Source organism: Gymnoscopelus braueri, assembly GCF_963280865.1.
Source record: "Gymnoscopelus braueri genome assembly, chromosome: 14".
Lineage (NCBI taxonomy): Eukaryota > Metazoa > Chordata > Actinopteri > Myctophiformes > Myctophidae > Gymnoscopelus > Gymnoscopelus braueri.
In genome coordinates, this window is record NC_137619.1 from 15,830,577 (window position 1) to 15,852,164 (window position 21,588).

General features: G+C 39.5%; 3 protein-coding genes across 3 annotated transcripts in view; 2 read left to right on the forward strand and 1 right to left on the reverse strand.

Annotated features, from left to right (window-relative positions):
- dnajc12 (DnaJ (Hsp40) homolog, subfamily C, member 12) overlaps positions 1-2,131 on the reverse strand; it is a 2,732-nt gene extending 601 nt beyond the window's left edge. The window contains exons 1-5 of the mRNA XM_080450500.1: positions 1,937-2,131; positions 1,589-1,667; positions 1,173-1,312; positions 934-1,078; positions 1-618 (exon numbers count right to left, since the gene is read on the reverse strand). The exon at positions 1-618 is cut by the window's left edge and continues 601 nt beyond it. Coding sequence (XP_080306626.1) covers positions 536-618; positions 934-1,078; positions 1,173-1,312; positions 1,589-1,667; positions 1,937-2,014 — 525 coding nt within the window. The 5' untranslated portion in view covers positions 2,015-2,131 and the 3' untranslated portion in view covers positions 1-535. The remainder of the gene's footprint in view (positions 619-933; positions 1,079-1,172; positions 1,313-1,588; positions 1,668-1,936) is intronic.
- Positions 2,132-3,880: 1,749 nt separating this feature from the next.
- On the forward strand, positions 3,881-10,523 carry sirt1 (sirtuin 1). The gene is made up of 9 exons (XM_080449214.1): positions 3,881-4,036; positions 4,943-5,068; positions 5,586-5,824; positions 6,455-6,607; positions 7,084-7,231; positions 7,323-7,402; positions 7,834-8,020; positions 8,126-8,701; positions 9,099-10,523. The coding sequence occupies exons 3-9, from the start codon at positions 5,615-5,617 to the stop codon at positions 9,395-9,397; spliced, it is 1,653 nt and encodes a 550-aa protein (XP_080305340.1). The 5' UTR covers positions 3,881-4,036; positions 4,943-5,068; positions 5,586-5,614; the 3' UTR covers positions 9,398-10,523.
- A 198-nt stretch (positions 10,524-10,721) lies between these two features.
- On the forward strand, positions 10,722-21,290 carry cacul1 (CDK2 associated cullin domain 1). Its single transcript, XM_080449507.1, has 8 exons — positions 10,722-11,212; positions 13,389-13,515; positions 13,926-14,028; positions 14,109-14,204; positions 14,356-14,458; positions 14,894-14,983; positions 16,131-16,269; positions 18,976-21,290. The coding sequence occupies exons 1-8, from the start codon at positions 10,855-10,857 to the stop codon at positions 19,013-19,015; spliced, it is 1,056 nt and encodes a 351-aa protein (XP_080305633.1). The 5' UTR covers positions 10,722-10,854; the 3' UTR covers positions 19,016-21,290.
- The last annotated feature ends 298 nt before the right edge of the window (positions 21,291-21,588 follow it).

The following is a 21,588-nucleotide window of genomic DNA, read 5'->3' on the forward strand; positions in this document are numbered from 1 at the left end:
GGCCCAATCATTTTCCAGAAGAACATGGGTTTTAGCAATGCACTTAAATGGTGTAAAAATAGGACTATATAGTGGAGAATAAAAGGTATAGTAACTGTAAATCTATTCACTTTTCATTTTATCCAATCTGTATGGTAGAGTATGTTAATACAATATAACTTTACATCTAGGTTGGACTGGACACAACCTTTGACATGATCCTGTTGCTGGTTTGACACAAAGTTTGACCTGAAAGTCCAAATTCGAATTCCCCCCAGAGCAAGCAGGCAGGCTCCATTAGCTCAGTCGTTATAATTTCAGCACTTGCGCAGGAGACCTCGGTTCAAATCCGGGGTAGAACAGGAAAGTTACATAGAGCAGCTTTAAGGTTGTTAATTTTAGCCAACTATTTCCACTTTAAATGAGAAAGAAAAGAAATTCAGTCCACATACAATCAAACCACTTTCACACAACTTTAGTACCACAGTGACAGACTATGTGATGACATGGAAACAGACAACACTAATAAATGAATTTAAAATAATGTTGTTTACGTTTAGATCTCATAATTTCTGAACTTCCGCAGTAGACCGGATGGTGAGTCCCCTGTCCAACGGAAGCGCCGGTGGCAGTAGTCACCTAGAATAATTCATGGATAAAAGTTATCTCATTTATCAGGTGTACAGCTGGGTCAAAAACGTCTTAACAACTTGAACCTTAGCATCCCGATTCTGAGGGGAACATTATCTGAAAAGAGCCAATCTATAAGCTCACACATTGTGTTGTTGTGTGTTGTGTGAGCTTGTAGATCGGCTATTGGCACAGAGCCAACCTCAGTCGTATTAGTTTATTAAGTAGTAGAGGTTTCTACTTTTCAGTCTTTTTGGTTCAATCAATAATTAAATAATTATGTATTCGTCAAAAGACTTTCAGGTTATTTTAAACTGTACTTACTTGAGGATGGAACTTCTTCATGTGAGGACACTCCTTGTGTCTCCAGCTCAAAATGAGAATCATCTGCTCCAGAGGTAGCAGAGTATTGTGCCTTCACCCCCTCCAACATCGGCTCCTTCTTAGTTCTCACAGCAAAGTGCATCGACTGAAAACAGTTCACCAGATAAATTAATAGCAATAGCCTCAATGGCATAAAGTTACAGCTGGTGTATTTGCAATTGATTTATAAAATCACTTACTGTTTTCACAGAATCATTCAAGGCTTGCCAGTCATGGAACAGCATGGTAATTCCACTTCTTCTCCAAAGGTCATAGTTTTTTCTTTTACTTTCATTGCACAGAACCTCTTTGGCTTCTTGCAACTTTTGAAAATCTTCCACTGCAATGTTTTCACAAACATCAAAAGCAATGGATAGAAACACTATTATGATTTTTAAGGCAAAAAATAATATAAATGCCTTCCTTGTGAACATCTTATGATTAATATGTGTGAAATGAATTCCAGAAAACAACTAGGGAAAGAAGAAGTTAGAAAGGTATGGTTGTTGAGCAGATGACACCTTTTTCTTTTCTTTCTCTTTTTTATGGTGTGGGTCACATATTATTTTATACCATTAAAAAAAAATCACATCAGTGCATTATAGGAATGGATTACCTGCTCTTGGATTGTCTGGGTGTTTGTCTGGGTGGCATGCCAAGGCTCGAATCTTATACTCGTTGACAATCTGTTCAGTCTGTAAGAAAAATAAGACGTTTTGTGTGCTATTATTTACAGGTCTGGCTGTGTACAGGTTTGGTTACAGGTCTGGATCCAGGTAGGCTACTGACTATATTCTGGACCAGCGGTGCGGTTGCATAATAGCCAAGTTGTTGATGACATTTCATAGTGAATTTTGTCATCTTTGATCAGTTTTAGCTTTTAAACTTATAATTTTGATCGGGAGAAAGACAAGAAACAGCAAAAAGACCTTAATCCACTTTAAATCTATGTGGCAACACTTACCGACGATAATTCATCACACCCTAATAAACCGTAGTAATCCTCCAAGTCCTCTGGTCTACAATTCAAAACGGCCTCCATAAAACACGCAAAACTGTTCGCAAATAGGACGGATTTCAAATGGATCCCTAAAGGATCACAGCTGCTTAGCGGCTGTTGTTCTGTTCAGCTGTTGCTGTGCCTGTTGTCTGACTCTGATGTAAGATCCGTTAGGTTCTTGTTGTCAGACATAGCAAGACGGTCATCTGTCATGATCATGGATGAATTCAACATAGTGTTTGCACTTTCCTTCTTTTTGACTCGCACATCTACATAAACGTTCAAATTTAAAATATAAAGTGCTTAAACCATGGCCACAGATGTAAAACTTATATACGGGTCCTCAGAAGTAGCCGTATTTTCAATATTGTTCAACAAAAAGTATTTTAATCCGATTGGTGGCCATTTCCTAATAAAGTTATAATGTATCAGAGTGCAATACACCTCACAACCGATAAGGTCGCGTAGTTGAAAGCACATGGAGAAAATAGGGAGAAATGGGCACCGATCAGATTCAAATGCTTTTTATTGAATAATACGGAAGATACAGGTACTTGTGAGAACCCGAACAGAATTGTAACATTTGTGGCCATGGGGTAAGGACTTTATATTTGAAATTTTAACGTTTATGTACATGTACAGGTTGTAAATGGAGAAAGTGCAAACACTACGTTGAAGTTCATCTATGACTGTCATTGACAGACTCAGTCATATCAGGGCTATGTCATACACTGACATAAGATTAACGCACATTGTTTACACACGTTACTTTGCAGCTATACAGTGAGCATAAATCATTGGGGGAAAAGTATAATTTTCTATATATATATATATATATATTTTTTTTTAAGAAGCTGAAAATCTGCTATTTTGTTCTTGAAGGCTTCAAAAAGATGTATGCTCTTGCGATCTTGTCAAAAAATACTAACTTTGAGATTGTGGCCCATTCTACCAAGTATGTGTTCAAATACAACAACATTTGTTGGGTTCATTTCCTGACACATATAGATTTTTAATTTTTAACCACATGACATATTTTGTTATGGTTTGACGTCATCGACGTAAAAGAAGTCACATCCAGGCAGGCGCCACTACTGGTGGAGAGGGAGTCACGTGCAGTGTTGCCAAGTCCGCTTATTGACCGCAACTTTTGGCTTGTTTTTTTTCCAGAGTTGCGGGAAAAAATGCCTGAGTTGCGGGTTGCGTTTTTTTGGGCTTGTTTCTCATTGACTAACAGAATCGGTCTGGTGTCTACTTATTAAGCCCCTGGCTCAAGTATGTGTGTAATGTCATAATAAATAACCAAAACATGAATTATTATAGACCTACATAGTAATTATAATGATATTTACATATAATACTTTTTTTATTAGGAATATATGGCCATATATTTGGCTTTGTTTTTGCGAGGTGCGATCATAGGGGTGCGATGTGGCTTATTTCTCTAGCAAGATTTGGCTTGTTTTTGGAGGTTGGTTGGCTTATTTCTCTCACGAGACTTGGCAACACTGGTCACGTGATCCATGCAAATCAACCAGCTGTCGACCGGGGAAAGGAATTCTTCTTTTTCTTTTTTACAACCCAGTTCTTGTTCTTCTTCTCAGCGGCTCTACGGGCTGAAGATGGCGGACACGGAGAGCATTGCTGTCGGCAGGGCCTGCTGCTCGAGCAAGTCCGACACGGACGAACCCGTCGCGAAAAAGTCCAAGATTTTAAGCGCAATCGTAGATCATGGAGTGAAAAACACCGAGACGGGGCAGCTTTTGGAGCCCGCCGAGGGCAGCCGGGAGGCGGCGGTGAACCGCGGGCGGCAGGAGGAGGCGGCGGAGAAGGAGGAGGCTGAGCCGGCGATGGCGGTGGTGGGACAGGCCCCGGCAGCAGCAGCAGCAGCAGCAGCAGCAGCACTGCCGGGGCCTGTTCCACCATCACCGTCTAGGCCAGCAGCGGCGCTGGGTGGAGACAATGGACCCCCGGCAGTGCCGCTGATCCCGGAGCCCCAGAGCAAAGCCACGGTGGAAGCGCAGGAGAACAGCCCGCTTCATGGAGCAACGGGAGCGGCTACAGGTAGACATGAGCCCCGGGGACGGTTGTAGCAGAGCTCCCCGTGTTGTCATGATGAGCCCAAAGTAACTTAAGTGAAAGTATCAATACTGCGATGTAGAAATACTCTTGTTACAAGTAAAAGTCCGGAATTCAACATTTACTTGAGTGAAAGTACAAAAGTATTGGTATCAAAATGTACTTCAAAGTACCAAAAGTAAAAGTACTCATTTTGCTTTGCATTTTAGTTTTAAAATGTATATAAATCCTTTGAAAATCTACAAGCTCGCAACACATCGCTTTGCGGTGTGAGCTTGTAGATCGGCTATTTTCAAATTGCCAAAGTACATAGGTCTGAAGTCGTTTTGTAATGATAATCAAAATCAACAAAGTAACTAAAGTGTTCAAATAATTATAGTGGAGTAAAAGTACAATATTTGTCTTTGAGATGTAGTGGAATAGAAGTATTGAAAATTGGAAATACTGAAGTAAAAAACACCTCAAAATTGTACTTAAGTACAGTACTGTGTACATCACTGACTGAGAGTCCAGGACACTTTTCTTTTTACATTTGAGAAGTAGTAGTAAAAATTAAAAAAAAGTTAACTATGAGTGTACATATTGAACCAAATGTCAATTTTCTGCGTGAATCTCTGATCTCAGAGTGACACAGATAAAGTTACCTGAGTAACTTAATAGAAGACATTTAGAGCTTTATTCCTTTGGGTGAAATAGCAACTCATCATTAGCCATTTTATTCATGTCCTTTCCCAATGCTCTTGACTTTCATGTCAACTCTTATAGACTTGTATAATAGTGGCATCGTAAGTTATTACATGCCACAACAGTGTAGATATCACTGTGTTGGTATAATTCTGTTTCACATTTGTGTAATCATCGTCCTATACACTGTGTTCTGTGTTTAATCAGATGTTCTTGGGCTCATTGGGGAGGAACTTCCTTCAAATGGACTAGCAGAAACTCCTGACCTCAACGAGGAGGATGACAGATCTTCACATGCGAGCTCAAGTGACTGGACACCTCAACCACAAATAGGTGACAGATAGTTATGCCGTCTTACTGGAAGCTGGCATCTTAATTCACCTATTACTGTTATTTATTTTATTCTATATGCCGTATATAATCATTGATATTTTTGACTAACACTGGTCATTACAAAAAGTTACAGTTCATTTAATTTTTCAGTAAATAAAATGGTATTTTAATCTATCTGTATGGAGTATGTTAATGGTAGTTTGAGGCAGTTCCCTAATCTTCTATTGTTTCATTTAGAAGATTTATCCTGTAGTCAGGTAGGACCACTACTGGACAGGCTGACAAGATTAGGTATTGCATGAAGCTCAAAATGTATATTCTCCGCTGCCCAAATGGGCTTTCAGTTTTAGCTCAGCAGTCAAAACTTTTGCATTTGCACCAGAGACCTGGTTTCAAATCCCGGTCAGGACACAAACGTTACAGATTGCAGTTATAAGTAATTTGGACTATACTCAGTCAGCAATGAAACAAACAACTCAGACTAAAAATGGTGACGTGTTGTTATGTCTTTGACTAGGTTCCTACAGTTTCATACAACAGCACATAATGAGAGAGACTGACCCGAGGACCATTCTGAAAGACTTGCTTCCAGAGACTGTACTCCCACCGGATTTAGATGACATGACGTTGTGGCAGATCATAATTAATATCTCAGAACCTCCAAAAAGAAAGAAGCGCAAGGATATTAACACCCTGGAGGATGTGGTCAGACTGCTCCATGAAAGTAAAAAGATCCTGGTTCTGACTGGTGCTGGGGTATGTATTATACACATTTTATTACAATTTAACCTATAATAAATGCCAAAGGGTGAGTTCACCTGAAAAAACATATTTTCCTCTTACCCGTAGTACTATCTGTCTATCTATCTATCCATCCATCCAGATAGTTCCAGCGGGATTTGCTTTTTGGAGATTTCTGCCATTAACGATTACTACTTTCACCCTACAATATCATGGAGCTCAATGGCATTTGGTTTGTAGAAAATACAAAAGGCCTTCAAGGCACGAAGTGGATAGGTTACTCAAAATACAAATTAGAAAAACTCATCAGCAATGACTATCCAGCAATCATGACCCGCTCTCATGATAATCTAGATCAGCGGTTCCCAAACTTTTTAGCTTGACACCCAAAAATACAAGCTCCCGAGTCCGACCCATTGTTTAGGAAACATATTTCTACCGCGCACTAGGAAGCATAGTCTCCATGCAGAAGGAAGTGCCAGAAATCGATAATGGCAGAAAACTCCAAACCTTGGCAATTGACACCAAAACAATCTGGAAGAGGAAAAAGTTTATTTTTGGTGTATTTAGTGTGAACCCTTAAAATGTAGTATTGTAGAGGTTTCTCACTAACTCTGATTGACTTTGCCCTCTTTGTTTCCATAGGTGTCTGTTTCATGTGGAATACCAGACTTTCGTTCTAGGGATGGTATTTATGCAAGGCTTGCTGTAGATTTCCCTGATCTTCCAGACCCACAAGCTATGTTTGATATCGAGTACTTTAGAAGAGACCCAAGACCCTTCTTCAAATTTGCAAAGGTTTGTTTACTGTGCACCCTTGTTTCATTGCTGACTAGTCAAAATTTAAAATGTAGTACTTGACATTAGGGGTGCAACAGTTAATCGAAATAAATCTATTTAATCGAATATGTTTTTCTCAATCGATAATCGATATTTATCAATAATCAATCCCTATTTTGGGCATGTCATTACAGTTGAAAAGATTTAAAAAAATTAATAATAAAAAAAGAAAATAGCTGATCTTTTTGTGCTATTGTTGCTCTACATTAATATGTGACAAAGTAACATGAAATAACGCTTAACTGGTTAATCGACTCACTGATATATATTTTTTTATATTTAAAAAAAATGCGCTTCTCAATTACTTGATTAATCAAAAAGGTAATCAATAGAAGAATCGTGAAAAACATAATCAATAGTTGCAGCCCTACTTGCCATTCAAGCGGATTAAGTGTATACAAATGGGTATTTTGACAATGTCTCTTTCGTTGCAGGAGATTTACCCAGGTCAGTTCCAGCCATCACCCTGTCACAAGTTCATATCTATGCTGGATAAGCAGGGGAAGCTGTTACGGAATTACACACAGAACATCGATACTTTAGAACAAGTGGCTGGTGTTCAGAGGATTATCCAGTGTCATGGTAAGTTTTATATAGCTTATATAAAAAGATCAATATATTTTGTTAAAAATACTGCAGTGATCAAGATCAATAATACTTTTAATTGTTTCAGGGTCATTTGCAACTGCAAGATGTCTCGTCTGTAAACACAAAGTGGATTGTGAGGCTGTAAGGGAAGACATATTTAACCAGGTACTTGCTGAACCACTCAGTATAAAGTGAAATCTGACTCCAAAGTTATACATAAAACAGTTAAAATTATAATAATTGCGATGGGTTGTGAGCTTGTTGATCAGCTATTTTTGGTATAGAGGACGCTGGACAAAATCAGTCCAAGTACAGTTGTAACTCGGGTCCATTTGACTAAAAATAGAGGGTTCCATTTGACTAACAATAGAGGGTTTAAGTGTTTTTTAAGTACTGAAATAAATGATGTTGGAAAATCTGTGTCCACATGTATCACAATTCATATTGGAACATTCAGCATACCTTTTATCATCAAGTTGTTTTAAATGATCGTATGTCCCAGTTTGTCATTCTATTGTATTACTTGTGGCCAACCCACTTGACTATGAGTGAAGCAGATTTAAAATTACGATGCTGAAACTGTATTCCTCTTGCAGGTTGTCCCTCGCTGTCCACGATGTCCCTCAGATATTCCCTTGGCAATCATGAAGCCTGATATTGTCTTTTTTGGAGAGAATCTTCCAGAAATGTTCCACAGAGCCATGAAACAGGATAAGGATGAGGTGGACCTTTTGATCGTCATCGGCTCATCGCTTAAAGTCCGACCAGTTGCTCTCATCCCAAGTATGTTTGCAATGCATGCATCAGTGTATTGTTTTTCTTTTGTTTAATAAGACTCAGTAAATCCATGCATTTGTAACAGCGCCCCTATTGTCTTTCTCCATCCAGACTCCATTCCTCATGAAGTGCCTCAGGTACTTATAAACCGGGAACAGCTGCCTCACCTCAACTTCGACGTGGAGCTACTAGGGGACTGTGACGTCATCATTAACGAGCTCTGTCACCGACTAGCCGGAGATTTTGACCAGCTGTGCTATAACACCTTAAGACTCACTGAAATAACAGAAAAGCCCCCTCGATTACCGGGTCCCACAGAGCAGCATTCCTCGAGTGACAACTTGTCGGGTTCTGGCGAGGATGTGCAGGAGGAATGTCCATGCAATGCAGACTCAGTCAAGCCATCAGATGAGACGGAAGGTCAGGATGTCACAAAGACTGTACATGATGATGATGATGGTGATGATGATGGTGCTGCAGCAGCAGCAGCTGATGATGTAACACCCCCAGAGCCTTGTCCAAATGCCCAGCTTCCTAAGGAAGAGACAACCGCGTCTTCAGAGCCGGTGGAGGACGTGCCAAAAGAAGAAGCTGCAGAAGTAAAGAACCAAAACTCCAACCTCGAAGTTCGCAGACGATGCTGGATCAGTCGAATCAACAGAAGTCCAATCAGCAAACGTCTTGAGAGTATGTTTTAGACTTTAGTAACTAAACTTAATCAGTATAATGTTTTACTGTATAAACCGCATGTCAGTAATGTCATGAGACCAGTCATGTCACGTGACTGATGATGTACTTGGTAGTGTATGCGTGCAAATGGCAAAAGCAAGGTCAGTTGTGAATGTGAGCATTAAATGTGTAATAAAGTGATCTAAATAGCATTTGAAGCTCATGGCAGGTGAATTGATTTTGTCAGTGCACTGTGACGAGGTTGAGCAGATGATACTGATAGATATTGAACCAGTGCTTCCTATGCTTGCGGAGGAGCACTTTGGAACATTATGTTTAACATCAGTACAAAAATATCAAGCACCAAAGCTAAACTCAACTGATTGTGTGTGTGTTTATTTATTTTTTCCTTCAGCATGTCAGTATCTGTTCCAAGCACCGAACCACTACATCTTCCATGGGGCAGAAGTATACTCTGACTCTGAAGATGAGATGTCAAGCTCCTGTGGAAGTGAGAGTGAGGACTCATGCTGCAGTGCTGATGGTATGGAGGAAGAAGAGAGTGACGCTGAGGAGTCCAACATGCTAGCGGCAGAGGAAGAGGCTAGCCTCAGAGACACAATACCACACAAGCTAACGTTAGCCAATGAGGGCACATCAAATGCGCAGACAGACAGTACTTCTGACAATGTTCAGAGCACCACACACCTTTAAATGTAAACTACCATGCCTCAAAGCACTAATTGTCCTTTTTTTCTTTTCTTTTTTATGTTTCGTATATTTTTGACTCATCCACCTTACTATTACTTTTCATAAAGATGAGATTGAGTGACCACTGTGTGATTATGCAGCTCAAGTTCATTCTCATTTCCTTTTTCTATTTTTTGTGCCCCGTATGCTGAAACTCCTTACTGTGTACACCTCAATGGAATTGGAATGCAGAAATTTGTTTGTATTTCTGTCAACATGTTCATCTCATTTTATAACTTACAACTTACATTGGGTGCAACAGTAGAACAAGCTTTTCAATTACTAAATTTGCCAATATTTACAATCAACCAATAGCAAGAATTGCAACAGTAGATCTCGGTTCACAATGTAACATATGTTCTCAATGCGTTCTTCATTGTATACATGTCACTGGCATGAAATATGTAAATGTTCGTAACCTACTGTTCATTGAGTGGTGGGCGCTCGGACATGTTGCCCAACCTGCATTACAAACAGTTCAACTCTACATACTGAAAAAAAAAGGAATGTGATCTTCAATTCAATCTAAACCAAAGAACACTTCCCCAACCCAAGCTGTCATTAACTTTGTGTCTTTAACCTGTCATGTAAATACTGGAGAGAAATATAATTGACAATGTTATCCTTCTGACATTTGGCAGCTACTTTATACGGTCAAGCCGCTTATTTTTATACTCTAACGAGAGACATACTCAGCAAAGAGTAGGTGATAGTTTTTATCTGTAAAAAGTTATACAAAGTTATAAGCCTTAGGACTATGTTCGGTAAGTCAACATTGAGGAAACAGCACTTTTTCCTATTTACAAGACAGGTTTTGTTGTCAATATCACTTTTGATAAAGCAGAAAGGTTGACCATTATCATTTATTGTAGATTATTGAAGCCTGCTGCCTGTAGGAAAAGAAAAAACACCTCAGTTCTATTCTTTAGTAGACAAATGAGCCAATTTGTGTTTGATCTGTCTACGCAAACATTAACATGCCATTTAATTTAAGCCTCATGTTTTGTTTACTGTTCAAGGGAATGATAATTTTATACATTGCAGTTGTACATTATCTACAGTGGGGTTTATTATAAGTAAAACAAAAACTCTTTAAACACTGACCACGCATTCCCGTTATTTCAAATGCAACATCTATACACAAAGTGTATTACTGCCATAACGAGTTCGTTTCAAAGGTGCGCCCCCTAGCGCATAATATGACCTTTACCTCCCATGTGTAAAGAACTACATTACCCGGCACCCTCAATGTTCCGGCGTTGCGACGTATCGTAAACTATAACTACAACAGCAGCACAAACCAAGCAAGCGAGATGGTAAACCAAGACGGTTGGCACTTTCTCTTTTTATCCTGATTTGTAAATCCGTTGGGTTATAATAACACAACAGCCTAGATTTCAGAACAACAGGAGCGCCGAGACATGAGCATGGAGGACATGGAAGAGGACACGTTTGAATCGAACGATGACCACAACCACAACTATTGTCCATGCAGTGCGAACGTCCACTCGTATCTCAGGAGGCAGCTGTCAGATGTTCCTCAGCCTCTGCCCTACTCCTCCTCCTCCTCCCCGGTGACCGGGGTGCAGCGAGGAGGAGGAGAACAACCAGGAGAACCAGAGAAGCTTTGTTCCTTCAGCACCACCGGAGGTGCAAAGTTCATGGACTCAGACTCTAGCAGTGAGAGCAGTGAAGTCAGTGAGACAGACTGTAGTCCTGCTGCTGCTGCTGCTGCTGCTGCTGGAGGCACATTCACTCTCAACTCCACCTCAAAGTTTGGTAAGTTTCCCTCCAGCATGCGTATGAAGCGATAAGCAATCGGTCGGTTTGCTGGCTGTCGAAACTAATTAATCGATTAGACTCGACGTGTTTACAGCCTATCCCTGGATGCATGCACTGCTATCGGTATGTGTGTGTGTGTGTGTGCAGCAGGCCGTTGGCTGCATGGAACCAGACATGACGAATCTGTCTGCTGCCAAGTCCTTCCCTTTGCACAACAATAATCCTACTACCAAGCATTCACATACAGTAGTTTATCAACTTTGCTTCAATAGTGATAAACTAAATATGATGATAAACCCATGCTGTAACTATAGGCCTAGCCTACTAATTGGATTAAGTTAACTATTTGAGATGACCTATTCACCTTATGTATTCATTGATACTGCTGCAGGCAGCCACATGGTAGCAGACAGACGTATTAGGCGAAACATTCACCCAATGTCAAACCTTATGGTTTCTTGCACTGCATATTGTTTTTTTTACAAGAAAGATGAGCACTCACTGAAGTGAAATCTAACTGGCTTGACTCGGGGGCGCTCTAGTGTTTGCCAGTGGTGGAAAAAGCACTCAAATGTTTTACTTAGGTAAAAGTATCAATTCTGCAATTTAGAAATACTCTGTTACAAGTAAAAGTCCGGAATTAAAAATGTACTTGAGTAAAAGTACCAAAAAAAAAGTACTCATTGTGCAGAATGTCCCATTTCACAAGTTTTCAAATGTATAAATTATTTGGAAAATGGCAGCAGAAAATAACAAGCGTGAGCTTGTAGATCGGCTATTTTCAAATGGCTAAAATGTATATAGGCCTGAACCTGAAGTGGGTAATGTATATTTTGTAATAATAAACATCTACAGTGTAACGAACTAAAGTTTTCAAATAATTGTAGTGGAGTAAAAGCATAATATTTGCCTCTGAGATGTAGTGGAGTAGAAGTAAAAGTACTGAACATTTGAAATACTCCAGTAAAGTGAAAAAATGCCTCAAAATTGTACTTAAGTACAGCACTTGAGTAAATGTACTTAGTTACTTTACACCACTGGGTGTCACACAATCAAAACCTCATCAAAACACCTGGCATGTGGCTGTCCCACGTTGGTCTGATAATGCATGCTTATGGTGTACTGTGTGGTTGATTGTGCACGCGCACGCTGTATAGCCTATGATCCATCAGCTTGATCATAGGCTTCATTACATTAGTCAATGTTTTCTTTGAAGAACAGGATTGTTTGGCACGTTTCATCAACATACTGACGATGGGAGAGATCATTAATTATCATCTCGCTGCATTCGCAAATATGCAATCAGGTGAAGTTTTAACTCACTTGGTGGAGGTCTGCAGAGAGGTTCAGAAAAGGTACAGCAGTGCCTTCAACGGCAGTTTTGTCCAAAATGTTAAAGAATAGAATATTTGAGAAATGTAAACTTAAGTAAAGTATACATGATTAGAACATGCTTAAACATTAGACAATTAAGGTCTAATATTTGTACAATTGCTATATCCAGTCATTTTTGGGCTTAAACAATAAGTTGAAGGATAAATATAAGTCTGATAATGATGTACCCTGCATGTTCACATAATGTATACTTTACATTACAGTATTTGAGACTTTTTTTTTTTTTTTTTTTACATTTTGGACAAAATAGCTAATTTGACATCGAGGTGCCCAGATGTCCCTAGGGCCAACCTATCCTGACCTGTATCCATGCAGAGTTTCAGAAAAGGAACAGAGGTAGCCTTCAACTGATACAGAAATCGAGAACACTTTTTTTCTTGTGGAACCTTTTCTTTTTTTTGGCGTATTGATTTCAGTAACTATTACTTCCTTTTGCTTAGTAAAAACGTAATTATCATGAAGAAATAGGCATACTACATTGGGCTGTTGTAACAAGCATACTTGGTGGATGTTTCCGTTTCAAAACGTTTGTACACCCCTTTAAAAATGCTCCCAAATGGATCTACAAGCTGACCTCGTCATAGCTATTTTGCACTATGTAATATAGCCTAAAGTATAAAATATGGCTCAAGTGGTTGAGCATTAATTGGTTAACAACCTGAACCCATCCTGGGTGAAGGTTTGGTGAAAACAGCAGATCTACCATCTCACAACACTCATGTAAAAGTGTTATCTAATCTAAAGGGTTATGATCAGAACCTTTCTTCTCTTTCTTCAGTTTTGAATGCCATGGCTGTGGAGGACTACCAAAACAATCACTGGCCAAACCTGGAGAAAGCAATTGATCTTCTCCTTGTCCAGAATCCCACAAACCACATCTCCATTTCTTATGCACAGATATACAGGTATGGCAATATAGACTAAAGCCAAGATTGTATTCTTCTTTAAGTTTGAAGGTAATGCACAAGGTATTTTAGGATCATGTAAATTGGAAATGATGACATGAGAAAAAGGAGGAAAAAAAGAACTATGCTAACAGGATAACACAAAAAGCACCAGGGGGCTTGATTCTATTGTGGTAATGCTGGCAACAAATAAGGGCTAATGGTTAAAAATAAATTCAAATGTGCCCTGACCACCAGATGATGGATCTACGGTATGTGATTAAAGCTCCATTGCCAAGGAATCTGTTAAGGGACTATTTAATAGAATACCCTCTGTAGTACATAGTTAGTATGTAACTTCCAACATTGCAAATCAAATTGCATCTCTACAGGGTGTATTTGATATGAATTTCTGTCTTCTTTTTTCCTAGTTACGTCTACAAATGTGTCTGTCAGCAGCACTCTGAATTGCTCTACAGAGATCTGACATCAAAAATAACTGCTCATCTACAACGGGTTTCCTCCCATTTAGAAGTAAGAAAGACCTACTGTAGCCCATGTTTATTTGCTTGTACGAAACAATATGATAACATGTTGTCTATTTTATTCTCCAGACCAGTCCACCCGAGAACTTCATTGAAAACTTCAACCAAGCACTGAGCCAGTACATAGCTTCACTGCAGTGTATAGTTCCTGTATTCATGTACATGGTATGCATTTATTTGAAAATGATTTACTCTATTTACCACACATGGCACTAGAGCTTTTTTGCTGATATTGGGGAGATAATCTTATCCACACTATTATCCTAGCTCAAGAGCATACAAGTATATCAATATTTTACCCATTTGCTGTTTTCAGAACAAGTTTTACATCGAGACAAAGCTAAACAGAGACCTAAAAGAAGATTTGATGAAGTTGTTTGCTGACCACATTGCCGAAAAACATGTGAACACACTGATGCGTGAGTAAAGTGCTTAGCTTTCATAACCCAAATACAGTCCAGTACTTATGTCAAATGGCATTTCTGACTTAACATTTTGCCTCTGGGTCATCTTGGTGGCTTAAGAAGTCATCATTGTGGGTTGGTTTAAATTCTTAAATGTTCACTTCCTCGTTTCACTTTACTGTCCTCTCAATAAAGCAGAAAGGCCATAAAAGTAATCATATTCTATTTCAGTGAGTTGTGAACATACATTATGTAACTGAAAAGTTGCTTAAACTCTTGCTTAAACTTGTAACGGTTTCCTCAGTTAGCTTGCATTCTTGTTGTGGATTTGATCAGTTTCTTTGCTCTCTTATCTATCATGTTCCTCTAGGGGTTTTGACACGGGAGGGTTCTTTCTTAAAGAAAGCCATTAACTATAACATACATAATTATTACGTATGTCCTCCCTAGCTCTTCTCATCAAAGCACATTCCATGCCCTTCCAAGTGCAACCGTCAACGATGGCCAACGTGGTTAAAGGACTTTATAGTCTTCGGCCAGGTAAGCCCCCCTTCTGAGCACATCTGCTGATTTTAACTTAGCCTTTCCTTGAACCGCTAAAGCCTGACTTACAGGTAGTTGTGTGCCAGTGTTGTGCACTGAAAAAAGTTCACAGTGAACTTGTAAACCTAATATATTCCATGCACAACACACGGCACACAACCAAGTATAAATCATGGTTATGTCTAGCTAACCTAGGAACTGCTGCGTGTTCTTCCAGACGTTGAAATAATGTATAGTGTCTTATTTAATGTCACATAAATGTCATGCACTGACATATTAAACATCAGTACTGTATGTTAAAGGTTTAATGACATTCACTTTTACACCACATTCAAAGTCTTTGTCCTGGTCCTTCAAAATTGTACAAAAAGTATTAAGTGAAAATTCCATTCCAGTGATCCATGGCAGGTGTTTTTCTCTCACATTTCTAAAGCCTTTTCAACTGCAATGAAAAAAGAAATCTTTGCCTGCGGGTGTCGCTGGTGAGGGATTTTGCCTGTCAATCATCGCCTCTGCTCCGCCCCCCCCAAAGGAAAGGATAGGGGAGGGGAGGGGCGAGGAGGAGAGTGGGCGGGATTATTCGACAGTGACCTCACTGTCGAAGGGCCAAGCTCAGATTACTTTTCAGCCTAATTATTCAGAAAACCCCAGACCACAGAAAATCCACTGAATGTTTTAAGTTCAGGTTTTTTGGGTGTAATTGAGGTCATAAAACCCCAAATAAAACATTGAAAATAAAAAAAAGTGAAAATGAATGTCATGATACCTTTAAGTTCCCTGTGAACATAATGCTAAACCCTGTATAGGATGTATAGGACACAAAACCTTCTAAATGGGATTAACAAAATCTTTTACATCTTTACTTTGGTGTACAACTCTTGTATACCTGTGTGGTTGCAAACCATCTCAGTTACACTGCACATGCATAAACTAATTTATTGTTAACCACTTGATCCGTAGCATCGCTATTCTGGGAGGAACAATTGCCAAAAATCTACAAGCTCAAAAGGTGCCGCGAAGCATTGTGAGCTTGTAGATCGGCCATTTTGGTGAAGATATTTAGTATAGCCCATGGTAATATGGTCAACTAAGTATTTGGTTTAAGTGGTTAAGGAAAATCTGTTGACCTCCTTTTTTCTTTTAGAATGGGCCCAGTTGGCTCCCAGTCTCTTCTCTGGATTTATTCCACAAATCAACCCTCCTGCTGTGGAGTCTCAACTGTTGGATTACGCTGCTCATGACCAGAAATTACAGATGGAGCTCTCCATGAATGGCTTCCCCAGGTGAGTTGCAGGATGCTCACAGCTATTAACCTACTAAATTGATTGATTGATTAATTGATTGATGAATATGCATCATAAAATGATGGATGATTGTGAACACAAAGCATTTTCACTGCAGTCCTCAAAGGTGTCTAGTGTCTTGTCTACTGACAGTTAGGCCTGTCACAATTATATTACACAATTGCCTAATTATTTGAGATAATCACAATTATTTTGCATAATAGTCATAATCGTATCTATGTTGAAAAATGTTCATACATTTTCCCAATTTTTTTTAAATAGCAGATCTACAAGCTCACAACGCGTTGTGAGCTTGTAGATCTGCTATTTAAAAACTTCAATCAACTTCAAAACTTCAATCAACTATTTCTACTATTTTGAAAATTATTAAATAATATGTCAGTAATTTCTTTGTATATTTCAGTTATTTGTCATATCTACCCCAGGTGTGCAATTTTTGATTACGAAGCCTAAAAGGCAAACACAAATTACGTTTTTATTCACATGTTCCAATGTTCAACGCCAAACACACAATTAAATCGTTAATCGCAATTATTTGAGGGACAATTAATCGTCAACTTAATTCAGTAGTCAAGCAAGCTGACTTGTTTACGTTGCGGACACAAAGATGATAAATATTTTAACACAAATATAGATATTGCCATTTGCGTAGTGCATACATAAAGACTAATAATATATAAAGACTAATAAACACTATCTGACAGCTCTATCCCATATATCCTGTTCTTGATTCATAAACCACTATTTTAACACTTGGTTTAATTTTCTGCATTATGGTCATGGGTTTGATTGATATGGGAAGTTTATGCCACCCAACAGAGCCCATATTATTCAAATGTTTTCCTAACAAAACCTTTTCTTAGGGCAGGTACACACTGCAGGACATTTGGTCCGATAATGCTGTCTGCGACCTTTTTTGGCGCTCGCCGACAAAACCTCCCGATCTGACGCAGATCGGCCTTTGATCGGCGAGATAATGCACAGCGACACGTTCTGGCCGATCATCCGCTCTAGGATGGCTTTGCGACCGTTTTCAAATATCTATCTGGTTAGTTATTCGGCCCTGTCGCAGACAGGAGATCGGACAGTATCATACAGTATGAAAGGGTCTGCGAGGAGATCCACGCTACAGCCAATGAGAGCACATTACAGCCACCGTGGCTAGGGGACCGTCGCTGGATCTGACCACAACAAACAGTCCCTACCGCAATATTACCGTCCAGTCCTGTATTAAGTTAACATTATAAAACAAAATGAGAGAGTGAGCGAGCCTGGTGGGCTGTTTATTTTAGAGGAATTGTACAGAGAGACAGAGACAGAGACAGAGAGCGAGCTCTGTGTGTGTCTGTGTGTGTGTGTGTGTGTGTGTGTGTGTGTTTGTGAGTGCAGCATGTGCACGCTGTGTCTGAACAGCGTTGCCAGATGTTGCGAGAGAAATAAGCAACCAGGTCTATGAAAACAAGCCCAAGAAAAGGCCACTTGAGCACTTTAAACCTATTTACAAATACATTGGATATTTGAAAATAGCCGATCTACAAGCTCACAGCACGTCGCAGCTATTTTCAAAGAAAGATCTTGAGAAAATTGTGGAATATTTTCCAAATCCACACAAATCTTGTATGGGGGTCTATGATTGATGGCACAACATATTTTCAGAAGGGGGGTCTGCGGACAAATACATATTATGTGTTATTTAAACCACTGGTTTAAACAACATTAGGAAACAAGGCCAAATAAGCAACTACACAAATAAGCCCAAAAAACGCACCCCGGCCGCAACAACCAATATTTACAAGCAACTCTACAGAAAAACAAGCCCAAAGTAGCTTATAATAAGCGGACATGGCAACGCTGTTACTGAGTTTCATTGCGCACTTTTAAGCTGGTGGACTTGTTTCAGAGAGAGAGAGAGAGAGAGAGAGAGAGAGAGATACATACAGAGAAATAGAGAATTAATGATTTAATTTCAACAATCAATAGCGTCCTGTCTCGGTCTCGCGCATATCACGGGAGCTGTGCACGTTTCCATGAGACGTCGGTTTAAATGAATTGGAATAAAAACAAATGTATGTATCGGGTCTGGATAGCATCCTAGTGAACTGTCCTACAGTGTGTGTGATCCCTAGTCGGTGATCAATCGTATAGTGTGAAAACCACAAGGATATTTGAGCGACGATTTCAAGAAATATACTCCTGCAGTGTGTTATGCTTAACGATCAGATGACCCCCCGACCACTTTAAGGTCCTGCAGTGTGTACCTGCCCTTAGTACGGAGCCACTAGAGGGGAATAGTGTTTAAGTTGTGGGAACTTCATTGTATTGTGGAGCTAATAGATTATCCACACTTGATCTTGTGTTAACAGAGGTTGGTAGATCTATTTCTACACAAAGGCTGATAAAATGTGATTTATATTTCACTTTTGGGGATGGAGCAGTTCACATTAAGCCTTAGTTATACTTGTTAATCTACCAGTTCACAACACGTCGCAGCGCAAATCGTTGTAAGTATAAATCGGCTACTAAATATAAATCGGCTACTAAATATATATAGAGCTTTAGTAGTGCAAGATCAAAACGTCTCAGAACCGCATATCATCTGTGTGTGTGACCTCAATAATATGATCGTAGCTCACTTTTTGATGCTGTGTTTTGCAAGTCACTGATGAACTGTTTTCTTTTTTTCAGAGGGGACCAGTCTCGTAAGAGGGCCAGTGAGGACTCCTGATGGTGAAGTTGAAGTTGCAACATTGCCACAAAATATATGCCACAAAACGTATCACTGTGCCTCTGATATCTTTTATCAGAAACTGGCTCATTGTACTAGGTACACTATTGTTTCCATCTGTCTGAACTCAAACTCACAAAACACTGTGAAAAGTGAGGATTATATGATTTTTGCTTTGCAGAGTAGAAATATGATATTTTTGCTCATCCGTCATGTTCTGAAAAGCACAGTGAGTTCAGTATGGTGCTGTCCTCATAAACACTGCTGCATCCACTTCGAAGTTTTGTTAGATGCTGCTGGACGCATTCAGGTGATTGCATTCATGTTTCCCTCCTTGAAGAGTGCCTTCCAGGTATCTGTTCTGATCAGATATCATAAACAGAGCTTTCATTCCTATCAGTCAATTGGGACTTTCCTGTTGTGTAGATTTGGCCAATTAAGACACCACTGCTGCTAGTGAGATTGTGCCTATATTACGTTTAAGTTCTACACCTTCACAGGTTTACACGTGTGACAGATTGGTTCCATTTGGCACAAATGGCATCGAGTAGCGTGTCTCTTTTACCACATTGTATAAGATACTACACATCATAGAGGATAAAGGCTCATGGAAAAGGGGTTACTCAAACGTAGCACATATGTCAATGGATGATCTCTTACGGTGACAAACCTAGTTTCATGACAATACTGTGAGAAGAAATGGAAACGACACAACTCGCTGAAGGGTTGTCCGAATGGTACAGGGGTAAAGTTCCTGCCCACCTCTGTGGAGACTGGGGTTCGCCGGGCATTTCAGCAAACACAATTGGCCGTGGTTGAGAGAGGGAAGCCGGCTGTCGCTGCACTAGATACTCCTACAGGTTGATCACGGCACCTGTTCAGCAGGGAGCCAAACTGAAGTGGATATTGTGTTCCTCAGCATGCGTTACACCCTCCCTGAGAAACTTCTCACTGTCGAGTAAAAGGAAGCGCCTGGTGGCGTCACGTGTATCTGAGGAGATGTGCTTATCTACACCAGTAGTTCTCAACTTTTTATTTATTTCAAGGATCCCCATAACTCTGAGTATACACATGGTCCATTTGCACCAGAGTTACAGACCTGTAAGGGGCCCTTTAGAACCTCCTCAACGAACCCAGGGGGTCCACGGACCCCACTTTGAGAGCCGCTGGTCTACACCATCCCCAGACTAAACAGTAGGGGTTGGCAGTGACAGGGACTATACAAACATGAATGGGGGGAATTGGCAACTACCAAATTGGGGAGAAATTAAAAAAACAGTTGATCAAAAACACATACAATTTTCACTCGCTCGCTTCAATTCTCTCATTTTCTATAACATGTAGCCTTTACGTTACTGGTAAACCAGATTGTATTTTCCAGGCATGCCAAAGAATCTTCACAGTGCTTATTTACCTTTTTTATAATGCATTGAGAATCAAACTGATGGTGTTATGTTGCTGCTGTAGTTATTATTGTACCAAGACATTGAGCCAGTTCATTTCTTACATTTGTGCTACATGTGTCCACAAAACCTAAGTCAATTAATATTTGCAAATACTTGTTACTGGTTTGATTAACCACTTATCTTTTCCTACACTTTATTCTTCATTTGACGAATAGCAAAAACAAGATTTGACACATATGACATTCTTTGACATTTTTGTTTTGTTTAGAAAATGTTTGCCGTGCCCATGGTTAATGTGAATATTATTTCACATTTGACAGGTGAGTATTTCGGAGGCAAATAAAAAATTGAGCAATTTTTCTGGAGAAATGATTGGGGTTAGGGTTAACTCTTACTCTAACCCTAAAAAAAGAACTAAATGGAGAGAAAACAATTAAAGACCCCTTTTTGATGATTCTTACAAAAATATGCCCCTGCTTTTTGAGGCCAAGTCCTGGCATGCATCTACGTGTATGTTGAGGATGAATAGCTCCACACATGCGTTCCATAAATATTAAAAACAAACCCCAAAACTTTTTTTTCAAACATTGTTTGACCCAAGTTGTGCTTGCTGGTGAAATGATCCTGAAAATGTGCTCTTTAATATGTAAATGGATCATTTGCATGGTGATCAGTATACACCACTTAACTCACAGAAGCATTCTTTTTGTTACATGTTTAACTTGAATAGGTGGGTATGATGCAGGTCTTCACACTGTTTTAAGTGTAATTGGATGCTTGACTGTTTTTTTTTCTTTCTGAGGTTGGTGCAGATGGTTCCTTCATGGTGTGTACAGACTCATGGTTTCAAATAAACTAATTTCATTAATATTTTATGGACAGTCTTATTTATTTTTTTCATTCATGTTTTCAAAGCTCTGCCGTTAGAAATAAATTAAATGTTTACAAAGCAGAACAAAATTGGTCATCAGTTTTGTCACACAGTTTTACATCCTGAGATGTATGATATCCTGATAGACTAATCAATGTTGGTAATCTGCTGTGTTAACAGTTGTTTGTCAGGGCTCAACAAGGGTATTCTAATTCTGCTGGGTGGTGATCTTTGACAGACTACTGTAGGTGTTGTGCTGGAGGAGGAATCCCTTTACAGTACACCCCCGCTTAGCC